Source organism: Arachis duranensis, chromosome 4 (assembly GCF_000817695.3).
Source record: "Arachis duranensis cultivar V14167 chromosome 4, aradu.V14167.gnm2.J7QH, whole genome shotgun sequence".
Lineage (NCBI taxonomy): Eukaryota > Viridiplantae > Streptophyta > Magnoliopsida > Fabales > Fabaceae > Arachis > Arachis duranensis.
In genome coordinates this window covers 60,999,378-61,011,988 of record NC_029775.3, presented here as the reverse complement: position 1 = coordinate 61,011,988, position 12,611 = coordinate 60,999,378, and the positions used below count along the sequence as shown (strand labels likewise).

The 12,611-nt window shown below is 35.3% G+C and overlaps 1 protein-coding gene across 1 annotated transcript; it reads left to right on the top strand.

Annotated features, from left to right (window-relative positions):
* The first annotated feature begins 310 nt into the window (after nt 1–310).
* Nucleotides 311–2,092, top strand: LOC127746646 (uncharacterized). Its single transcript, XM_052260543.1, has 2 exons — nt 311–1,553; nt 1,710–2,092. The coding sequence occupies exons 1-2, from the start codon at nt 311–313 to the stop codon at nt 2,090–2,092; spliced, it is 1,626 nt and encodes a 541-aa protein (XP_052116503.1).
* Nucleotides 2,093–12,611: the final 10,519 nt, after the last annotated feature.

Genomic DNA, 12,611 nt, shown 5'->3' with positions numbered 1-12,611 from the left:
ATGAACATTATTATTTGCATGCTTGGTTAAATAGTAATAACAATATATTAATAATTAGGTTTTCCCAAGACTTAGAAAAAGATTGGATGAGTTTATCGAGAGATAAAGTTGAGTTTAGTAATGGTGTCAATGACTTCTTAGACTTTGCTTACTCTATCGGAAGCCCGCAAGGAGAGGAAATCTTATGCCCTTGTGCAAAGTGTTGTAATTTCTTGTGGCACAAAAGACAAACAATTATATCCATTTGATTGCCTTTGGATTCATTAATGGTTATACGAGATGGATTCATCATGGGGAAAGTGTAGTCGGCATGGATGTTGATAGCGATAGTGATAGTGAGATTGATAGTGAGAGTGAGACTAACTCGTATGACAACATGGACGCCTTGTTGAATGATAGATTTAGGGATGTGGCACAAGCGGAAGGGATAAAAGAAGGTATGAATGAAGATGCAAAGAAATTCTATGATTTGGTTGAAGAGGCTAGCAAAGAACTGTATCCCGGTTGCAAGGGATTTTCTACGTTGTCTTTCACCACCCGACTATACTTGTTAAAGTGTCAACATGGGTGGAGTAATGCCTCTTTTACTTCTATCTTGGAGTTGCTGAAAGAGGCTGTTCCTAAATTAAATATTCCTACTTCTTTCAATAAAGCCAAGACTATGATGAGAGACTTAGGTCTTGACTATAAGAAGATTGACGCATGCCCGAACGATTGCATGCTATATTGGAAAGAGTACGAGAAGGACACATCTTATCATGAATGTGGTGCTTCTCGTTGGATTGTACATCCTGTAGTTGAAGCAGATGTTTTGCCTTCAAAAAAATCTCACAATATTCCTGTGAAGACATTGCGACACTTTCCCCTAATTCCCAGGCTTCAAAGACTATTCATGTGCTCAGCAACAGCTAAAAGCATGAGGTGGCATGACGAAGAACGCAAAAAAGATGACAAGTTAAGGCACCCCGCTGACGGCCAGTCATGGAAGGACTTTGACAATCGTCATAAGAATTTTGCTCTTGATACCCGTAATGTGAGACTTGGCTTGTCAAGTGACGGATTCAATCCATATCAAACCATGAGCATATCTCATAGCACGTGGCCTATTGTTTTAATGGCTTATAATTTACCGCCATGGATGTCTATGAAACAGGAATACTTTAAGTTATCGTTGCTAATCCCTGGACCAAAGTCACCAGGAAATGATATAGACATTTACTTGCAGCCTTTGATCGAGGAGCTGAAGGAGTTGTGGGAGGTCGGGGTGGAAACATATGATGCATCCAAAAATGAAACCTTCCAAATGTATGCAGCTCTCATGTGGACAATAAGTGATTTTCCGGCTTATGCAATGCTATCTGGTTGGAGTACAAAAGGGAAGCTAGCTTGCCCTTGTTGTAACCATGGGACTTGTTCTAACTATCTTAAATATAGTTGCAAGACATGCTACATGGTTCATTGTGCCTTTTTGCCTGAGGATCATCCATGGACAGCTAACAAGAGTTCTTTCAATGGAAAAGTAGAACATAAGCAAGCTCCACCATTATTGTCGGGTACTTAAGCTTTAAGTCAGTTGGAGTATGTGGATAATTCGTTTGGGAAACTAAAACCAAAGAAAGATGGTCCATGGAAGAAGAGGTCAATATTCTTTGATTTACCTTTTTGGCAGTATAACACATCATGACACAATTTAGATGTGATGCACATAGAGAAGAACATAGTTGATAGTATTCTTGGAACTCACTTGGATATTTCTGGCAAGACAAAAGATCACACAAATGCTCGATATAACTTGAAAGAAATGGGCATTCGAAAGAACCTTCACCCCAAGAAAACAAATGGTAGGAAAAAGGTGAAGCTGGCAAAGGCATGCTACTCAATGACCAACGCTGAAAAGTCGATTTTTTGTGACGTCTTGAAGACAGCAAAGTTACCAGATGGCTCTGCTTCAAATATTTCTCGGTGTGTGAACCTTTTGGAGAGAAGAATATTTGGTTATAAGACTCATGATGCTCATTTCATTCTTCACTATTTGTTACAAATTCCTATCAAAGGAATACTTCCAGATCAAGTTGTAGTTCCTTTGATTTGACTTGGCTCATTTTTCCGTCAATTGTGTCAAAAGTCTATCACATTACAAGAGATAGATCAATTAGAAGAGGATATTGTCACAACATTATGCCAATTAGAGAGGATCTTTCCTCCTTCTTTCTTCGACATAATGATTCATTTGCATATTCATTTGGCTAATGAAGTGAGATTGGGAGGCCCAGTTCAATTTCGGTGGATGTATCCTCCAGAAAGATACATGTGTACTTTGAAGTCCTATGTTCGAAACAGAAGTCGTCCTGAAGGATCTATTGTAGAGGCATATTCGGTTGAAGAATGTTTGACATTTTGCTCGCGTTACTTACATTCTGGTGTCCAAACAAAATTGAATAGACAACTCAGAAATAATGATGAACCTAATAATTCTATGATGGAAACTACAGATGCATTTTCGAATCTATTTCCAAAAAGAGGCGTTCCTTTGGGTGCAAAGAAAGGTGAACCTTTTCTCCTTGACGACAAGTCTCGAGAGCAAGTTCATAGCTACATATTATTGAATTGTCACAAAATAGATGACTATGTTAGGTAAATCATACTAATTCTACTATATTTTGGTATTTTAATTAGAAATTTTGATAGGTCTATTTTATACTTACAAATATTATACTTTTGAGTTTTAGTGAGCATGAGACTTATCAACAAGGAACACAATGGATGAGAGCTAAAAACCATAGTAAAAACTTTCCTACGTGGTTTAAAACACGTGCTTTGCGGCATGATGTTCCAAATTGGATAAAAGAGCTATCTAGAGGACCAACCCAATGTGCAAAAAGATATTCTGGTTATTTTATCAACGGATATAGATTTCACACTAGGCAATGTGAGGTAAGACGCAAGACACAAAAGAGTGGTGTTACTTTAGTTGCATTAACGACAAGCTTTGCAAACACAAAGGATGCAAATCCAATTCATGAAAATGTTTCTTATTATGGTATAGTGAATGATATCATTGAGTTGGACTACTATGGAAATTTTAAAGTTACCTTGTTCAAATGTGATTGGTATGAGGCTAGGGAGGATGCTTATGGCTCGACATATGTTCATTTTAACAAAAAGTGCTATCAGGAAGAGCCTTTTGTATTGGCATGTCAAGTGCACCAATGCTTCTATGTGCAAGATGCATTTGATAAAAATAAACATTATGTAATGAAGACTATTCCAAGGGACCTATTTAGCATAAGTGATCAAGTTGCCATTGATGCTGAAGATACTTATGAAAATGAGCCAGTTGATAATTCGACGGTTCCTTCTATACCTAACGATGATGGTGAAGTAGACTTGGTAAGGAATGATTTGAATGAAGTTCTGGTCGATGTCGCAAAAGAAGTCTATTTTTCCCAAGAGTATAACACAGGATCAGATGAAGAATATAATTCCGAAGACTTTTGAGTGACTTGTTTCCCTTTTTTATGGTATATAAGTCAGATTTATCGCTTTATGTTAGCAGTTTTCAACTTGTTTTCCCTCTTTTATATTCTGATTGTTGCTTCTTAGAATTTTCTGAATTTTTCTGCATCTTGATTATGAGTATGTGTGGGGCATATTTTTCTGCATTTTTAATTTTTCTGCATTTTGAATTTTTCTGTATTTTTCTGCGAAGCTAGTTCGAAATTTTATAACCAAAGGTGATAAAGGAAGTAATCAAGTCAAAATAGCACAACAGCCTAAGAGAAAAATTTCAGAAATTGGAGACAAATAAACTATGGAGAATTCAATGGAAGGGAGAAATAAAACACTTGTAGACAATGTTATGAACTGGTCTTTGAGGTCTTCCCATAACCATGTGAGGAGTAATGTTCAACTAGAAGAACAACCAATTCCTAAGAAAATGAAGAGCAAGGCAAAGTGTCCAGCAATGGCTCTTGATGTCTTTTTGCATACAGAAGGAGTAGAAGTAGAAAGAGAAGAGGAAGCTGACTTTGAGTCAATTGGTGAGGATGCTAGAGCTACTGAAAAAGAACTAGCTAACTTGACAAACTTAAAAAAAAACTTAAAGCGTCCAGCAATGACTCTTGATGCTTTTTTGGGTGACCAAGGGATTCATGTGGAAAGAGAAGAGGAACATACTGAAGTTCCAACTGCTGAGGATGCTAGATCTAAGCCATCCCCGAATAATGGAGAAAATGTTCATATCCCATCTGAGGATGATTATATTGGTGAACATGAAAGTGATAATTTTGATGTAGAAGGAGATCAAGTTATGGAAGAGGCTCATGTAGAAGGTGATGTAATTTGGTTTGTTGCTATTTGTTTTACATTTTCTTTTTATCTATGAGCACGGGGCTGCCCTTTCCATACCTTTCACGGTATCCCTCTCCATATATGATTCACGGCTGTCTTTGGTTTTAATTTGTACTATTTCTCAATTTTTAATTTAGATACATCAAAGGCTAAAAAGACTCGTGGAAAAACAAGATGCCTAAAGATTTATGCAAGAACTTGGGAAGAAAGGGAAGAAGTGACTTTTGATCAGGAAACAGCCGTGGGGTCAACTGCTCAAAGAGTGAAGGATTTAACTAATTTTATTGGAACAATGGGAAGGAATAGTGATTTTATTACCTTGATGTACACTAATTGGAAAGCTGTGCCTAAGCAAATCAAAAAGCGCATCTGGAAGTATATTAATGTAAGCTCCATTTATCTTTATGTTTATGCCATATGTTAATAATATTTTTATGCATATGATATGATGAAATTGATGTGTTTGTAGTCAAAGTTCATTCTTCTAAAATCTTCAAAGTTATGGGTGATGACTGGTGTTCAAGGAGCATGGAAGCGTTACAAAACAAGAATAAAAAAGAAGCATTTTGAACCATATTCTGGAAATATTGAGGATATGTTGGTGAATCGTCCTTTCAAAATTCCAAAAATACAATTTCGGAAGCTAATTGCATATTAGAGTATTCCAACTGTCAAAGTGAGCTAGAGGATTTTAATTATTATTATTTGATATGATCAAGTATAATTCTTTCAATTTTTATATTTTTTTCATCATTATTTATTTGAAGCACAGGCCATGTGTGTTATAAATTCTGAAAATCGCAAGAAGCAACAATGGAGGCATAAAATGGGACCAATCAATTTTGCAAGAGTGCGTGTTGATTTGGTAAGGTCACATTTGAGTTAAAATTCTCTACTTGTTACTACTTCTTCCTAATTTTAGTATGTTATAACTTTGTAATTGTTATCTTGATCTGTAGCGTGAGAAAAAAGAGAACAAAGAGGAACCAAATCAAGCTGAAATGTTTATTGCAACTCAGAATGGACTAAAAGGGAAAACACTTGATGTAGAAATACAAACTGTTATTGTAAGTTACTCTATAATTTTCTTGTCTTAGTTGCTGTTTTATGATTGTCATGGATGCTATTTTTTTTTGCTATTTTATGGCTATTGTGATTGTTGTTATGGTATCTATTTTATGGCTATTTCATGGCTGTTTCATGGCTGATTTAGTTACTGTTTTATGGCTATTTTATGGCTGTCATGGCAGCTGTTTTATGACTGTTTTATGGCTATCGTGATTGTTGTTTTAGTATCTACTTTATGACTGTTTTGTGGTTGTCATGGTTGCTGACTTGCTGCTTTCTTTTTTATGGCTGATTTAATTGCTATTCTATGGCTATTTTATGCCTGTTTTATGGCTATTGTGGTTGTTGTTTTAGTATCTACTTATGACTATTTTATGCCTGTCATGGCTGCTATTTTATGGTTGTTACATGGCTGCTTCATGGCTGATTTATATGCTGTTCTATGGCTATTTTATGCATGTTTTATGGCTATCATGAACTGCTATTTTATGGTTATTTCATGGCTATTTTATGGCTGATTTAATTGCTGTTCTATGGCAATTTACAACAATGTTTTATGGCTATCATAGACTGCTGTTTTATGGCTCTTTTATGGCTATTTTGGATTGCTGTCCCTATTAGTTATCAATAGGTTTTGGATTCTTTCATTGAATTTTTATCACTAAAAATAGACATATCATATATTTATAGGATAAACTTGATGATCTCCAAGAAGCTGGAGAAACTCCTACTAATGCATTTCAAAAAGTTTTTGGTAAAGAGAATCCAAGAAGAGTTCGATGTTATGGAAGAACTGTTACAAAAACTTCTCTTAAGAAAAATAAAGAAATAGATGAAATCAAAAAACAAAGTGAAGAGAAGGTAACAACTTTAAAAACTGAATTAGATGACCATAAGCAACGACTGCAAGGATTGGAAGATATTGTGAAACTTATGTTGCAACAAACTTCTCCTGGTATGAATGTTGATGAAGCGCTTTCTCTCTTGCGATCTAAGCAATCGTCTGCAAATAGTGCACAAGATCCAAATTTAGTTCCTCGGCATTCTCCTCCATCGACTCATATACCAAATCATGATTAGGTATATGTATGCTAAATTGTTGTACCACTTGAGTATACATATTATTGTATAGCTGATGTTTTGACTATAATTTTTTGTTCATTTAAATTTAACTGCAGCTTTCTAATTGTTGGATGGATGAAGTTTTCTGAAGACATAAAGACAATTCTTGGCACAATGGTGAAGCACAAAGTCTTTTTGGTTTTAAGTGGACAACTTAGTTTCTTTTTTGTTTAAGTACATTAGCATAAAAACATGTATTTTGCTTACTTAGTTTTATTATTTATTTGACTTGGTAACTGATTAGCAAGTATATATGTTAATTGGTACTTGGAAGACCTTTCTATATATATATGCAATATATATTATTAGTTTATTCAAATGCGGGTGTTACATATTCTTTAAATGTCATATAAATATAACAAAGATAAAAAAATATTATTCTAGATATTAAAAAAGAAAATCTTAACAAATTCAATAAGATGTTGCTTTAGGTATTTAAAAAAACAAGTGTAAATAAACCTACATAAGTGTTGCATTAGGTCTATAAAAAAGGCAACTTAAAAAAATTTGGACAAGTGTTGCTTTGGGTATATGAAAAGGCAACTTAAAAAAACCTGGACAAGTATTGCTTTAGGTATATGAATAGGCAACTTAAAAAAACTTGCACAAGTGTTGCTTTAGGTATATGAAAAAGCAACTTAAAAAACTCTGGACAAGTGTTGCTTTAGGTATATGAAAAAGCAACTCGTAAAAAGTGTTGCCATAGCGTTTCATATAAAGCATTGTGTTTGGGTGCTCTAAGGCAACCCTTTCGCGGAGTTGCTTTATTTGCAGAAAAGGCAACGTTTTTTTAAGGTTGCCAAAAAAAACGGTTCCCTTAAATATACAAAAACGTTGCCTTTTGTCGGAAAGTGTTGCATTTTATCAAAGGCAACACTTTCTCTTATTATAAGCAACGTTTTTAAAGGGTTGCCTCAGCCCGAATTTGTTGTAGTGTCTAGACTCAAACAAGAAACACAAAATATTTTTTTGATTTTATGATTTGGCAAATTTTTTTTTGAAATTTTATAGGAAAAAGAAAAAAAGAAATTCAAAACTTTTAATAAGAATTATAGGAATATTTCAATGTTAGCCTAAAGCTCCGATCCAGGAGTTGGACATGGCTTAATAACCAGCCAGCTTTAGGATATAAATTAGGCATGCAACAGTTGATACTTCATCCAACTCCATATACTGATAAGGGGAAGCCTCAATCCAATTGAGTTAGACATGGCTTTTCAGCCAGCCAAGCTTCAACATGCTTCATGAAACACTAGAACTCATTCTTAAAAAATTAGAATAATTTTTCGAAAACAGAAGTAAAAAGTTTTTTGAAAGATTTTTGAAAAATTTTTGAAAATAAAACAAAAAGAAAATTACCTAATGTGAGCAACAAGATGAACCGTTAGTTGTCCAAACTCGAACAATCCCCGGCAATGGCACCAAAAACTTGGTGCACGAAATTGTGATCATCAACAGTGGCGCTAATAAACTAGGTAGCGCTCTCAAACGTGAATCACACTTTGTCACAACTCCGCACAACTAACCAACAAGTGCACTGGGTCGTCCAAGTAATAAACCTTATGTGAGTAAGTGTCGATCCCACGGAGATTGTTGGTATGAAGCAAGCTATGGTCATCTTATAAATCTCAGTTAGGCGGATAATAAATGGTTATGGAATTTTCGAATAGTAATAATAAATAAACAGAAAATAAAGATAGAAATACTTATGTAAATCATTGGTGAGAATTTCAGACAAGTGTATGGAGATGCTTTGTCCCTGTTGAATCTCTGCAACATACTGCTTTCTTACTTTCAATCCTTCTTACTCCTTTCCATGGCAAGCTGTATGTAGGGCATCACCGTTGTCAATGGCTACATCCCATCCTCTCAGTGAAAAAGGTCCAAATGCTCTTGTCACAGCACGGCTAATCATCTGTCGGTTCTCGATCATGTCGGAATAGAATCCATTGATTCTTTCGCGTTTGTCATCACGCCCAACAATCGCGAGTTTGAAGCTCGTCACAGCCATTCAATCCCTGAATCTTACTCAGAATACCACAGACAAGGTTTAGACTTTCCGGATTCTCATGAATGCCGCCAACAATTCTAGCTTATACCACGAAGATTCTGATTAGGGATTCCAAGAGATATGCATTCGGTCTAAGGTAGAATGGAAGTGGTTGTCAGTTACGCTTTCATAGGTGAGAATGATGATGAGTGTCATGGATCATCACATTCGTCATGGTGAAGTTCAACGAATATCTTAGAATAAGAATAAGCAGAATTGAATAGAAAACAGTAGTAATTGCATTAAAACTCGGGGTACAGCAGAGCTCCACACTAATACGAAAATAATAGATAAACATAAAGACAAGAATTCAAACTGAATAAAAAGATACATTAAAATTGAAATAGAAATAAAAAGGATAGATTGAAATTGAATACAAAGAGAAGCACTCTACTTTCTATCCAATTTCTTGACGCAACAAGAAAGGGACTTCTCAACCTCACTTGTCAATGCCATAGTTTGGGAATTGATTCGAATGGACTCCTCAACCTTCTACTCAAATTCCCCGATGTAACAAGAGAGGGACTCCTCAACCTTAATTGTCCACACCATGGTTTCATCACGAAACCAAAAAAAGAGGTTTTGAAACCTCTAAAAATTTTATGCTATGACTACAATAGCTAAGGAGGTATTTATAACCTCTTATTAGGTTAAAACAAAGAAAAACCCTAAAACCCATAATCATAAGGCCCAATCTAGTAATTAAATAAATAAAATCAAAATAAATTAAATTAAAATATTCTAAAAATGTAAACTAATATCTTCTAAATAATACTTGAACTCTTCATATCTCGAAAATTTGAAGCACATATCATTCTCCACCTCTTCAAAAAAGATTCGTCCTCGAATCTTGTAGGTGGAAAAAATAGAGTATGAAAAGCACAAAAATTACAAGGAAGATAATTTCTTTTTTTGTATATATTTCTATTTTTTGTACTGTATGCTTTTTTTATTTTTTTAAACAATAAAATCAACAATGATGACAAAACAATAATGAAACACAAATGGAAAACAAGAACATGAAAACTTAAAGAAAGACGCGACAGACTGGACTATTTTTTATGATAAAAGAAGAACAAATATAGATTAATAAGAATTAATTTAATACCTGAGCTCTGATACCAAATGATTCGGAAATAATAGATAAACATAAAGACAAGAATTCAAACTGAATAAAAAGATACATTAAAATTGAAATAGAAATAAAAATGATAGATTGAAATTGAATACAAAGAGAATCACTCTACTTTTTATCCAATTTCTTGACGCAATAAGAAAGGGACTCCTCAACCTCACTTGTCAACGCCATAGTTTGGGAATTGATTCGAATGGACTCCTCAACCTTCTACTCAATTCCTCGATGTAACAAGAGAGGGACTCCTCAACCTCAATTTTCCACACCATGGTTTCATCACGAAACCAAAAAAAGGCGGTTTTGAAACCTCTAAAAATTCTATGCTACAACTACAATAACTAAGGAGGTATTTATAACCTCTTATTAGGTTAAAACAAAGAAAAATCCTAAAGCCCATAATCATAAGGGCCAATATAGTAATTAAATAAACAGAATCAAAATACATTAAATTAAATATTCTAAAAATGTAAACTAATATCTTTTAAATAATACTTGAACTCTTCATATCTCGAACATTTGAAGCACGTATCACACACCCTTAATCTATGGTGTGTAGAAACTCCACCGTTGGAAATACATAAGTGATGAAGGTCCAGGCATGGCCGAATGGCCAGCCCCCATGAACGTGATCAAAGGATCCTAAGGAAATCCAAAAATAATCCAAAGATGTCTAATACAATAGTAAAATGTCCTATTTATACTAGACTAGCTTCTAGGGTTTATAGAAGTAAGTAATTGATGCAGAAATCCACTTCCGGGGCCCACTTGGTGTGTGCTTGGGCTGAGCTTGAGCATTACACGTGCAGAGGCTTCCGTTGGAGTTGAACGCCACATTGTAGCGTGTTTTTGGCGTTCAACTCTAGTTCGTGACGTGTTTCTGGCGTTTGACTCCAGAATGCAACATGGAATTGGCATTGAGTGCCAGTTTGCGTCATCTAATCTTGAATAAAGTATGAACTATTATATATTGCTGGAAATCTCTAGATGTCTACTTTCCAACTTCATTGAGAACGAGCCATTTGGAGTTATGTAGCTCTAGAAAATCCATTTCGAGTGAAGGGAGATCAGAATCCACAGCATCAGCAGTTCTTTGTTAGCCGTTTATCAGAGTTTTGCTCAGGTCCCTCAATTCCAGCCAGAAAATACCTGAAATCACAGAAAAACACACAAACTCATAGTAAAGTCCAAAAATGTGAATTTAGCATAAAAACTAATGAAAATATCCCTAAAAGTAGCTAGATCCTACTAAAAACTACGTAAAAACAATGCCAAAAAGCGTATAAATTATCCGCTCATCATTGCTCCAACACCAAACTTATGACTTGATTGTCCCAATCAAGAAAGCAAGATCAAGGAAAAGAAGAAGGCAAAGAAAACAAGGAAGTAGAGAGGGAAGAGTAGGGGTTTCAGATAAGAGGAGTTTGAAGTGTGAAGAAGAGGGTTGTGTAAGTGCATCATATAGAGAAGGGGGGAAAGAATCTGGAAGGTGTGAATTGGGTGATAAGTTTTAAAGATTTCATACTTGGGAGTGGCGCCCAGCGTGGGGAGAGGCGCCAAACCCCAACTATTCCAAAGTGTGAAGTACACTTTGACTCTTTGACTTGATGAGTGATCAATGTCATGTGGGCCTCTACTTCTTCCTGAAAATTCAGTTACAACCCTCATTAGTGATGAGAAATTCCTTCAAATTCCTCTAGTTAAATGGCATTAAATAGGTGTCTTTTGGACACCAAACTTAGATTCATTGCATATAGTAATTGGTCTCATGATTGGGTTTTATTATGTACATTATGAGTGGAATAAATTTAACTCTTTCACACTCTTCCACTTCTATTTCATATGTACACAATTAATTATCCTTTTTCTCACCCACCAATATATTATATGCATTAGGATGTTAATTAGTTTGGGCTGAATATTGAATGCACGTATGGATCTCTTTTGGTGGTGGCCACACAAAACTTAGTTTTGGGCTTACTTCTTAAGATCAATTAATTTTTGTTATGTAAGCTCAAAATAAGTGGGTTGGTGGTCACACCAAACTTAGCTCTTTAGCTAATCTCTCAACTCAATTAACAACATTATATGTTATGGCATGCAAGGTTGCACCTCCAGCAAGCTAAAAATTTTTGAAAAACAAATCAAGGAAACTATCAACTAATTAACTAACAAATGAAACTGAAATTTAAACAACCTAAGTGACTAAACATAAACTACTCTAGAAAGCATGAAATTGAAAGGATATGAGTGTTGGGGTGCCTCCCAACTAGCACTTTTTTAACGTCACTAGCTTGACAATTCTTCCTCTACAGCTGAGGTTATAGTTCACTCTTTGCTCATCCAATAAGTCCCCCAAGTAGTGCTTAAGCCTGTGGCCATTGACAATGAACGTCCTCTGTGTTTTCTCCTCCACAAGCTCTACATGACCATAAGGAGAAGCCTTGATGTCTGTAAATGGGCCAGACCATCTTGACTTTAACTTCCCTGGAAAAACTTGAGCCTTGAGTTGTACAGTAGCACTTTTTGGCCTTCTACAAACTCCCTCCTTGCTAGCTTTTGATCATGCCATTTCTTTGTTTTCTCCTTGTAAATCTTGGCATTTTCATAGGCTTGAGTTTTGAATTCTTCTAGCTCATTGAGTTGTAGCAATCTTCTTTCCCCAGCAGATTGATTATCATAGTTCAACATCTTTAGAGCACAAAATGCTCTAGGTTCAAGCTCCACTGGTAGATTACAAGCCTTTCCAAATACCAACTGGTATGGAGACATGCCAATGGGTGTCTTAAAAGCTGTCTTATAAGCCCATAATGCATCATCAAGCTTCTTGGACCAATCTTTTCTTGAGTTTCCAACAGTCTTCTCAGGGATTCTCTTAAGCTCTCTATT

Bases quoted from the DNA above. Each gene is read 5' to 3' on its own strand.
- LOC127746646 (XM_052260543.1), top strand. From the start codon at position 311: ATGGATGTTGATAGCGATAGTGATAGTGAGATTGATAGTGAGAGTGAG. The intron at 1,554-1,709 runs GTACTTAAGCTT...TGATGCACATAG, and splicing joins AGCTCCACCATTATTGTCGG to AGAAGAACATAGTTGATAGT.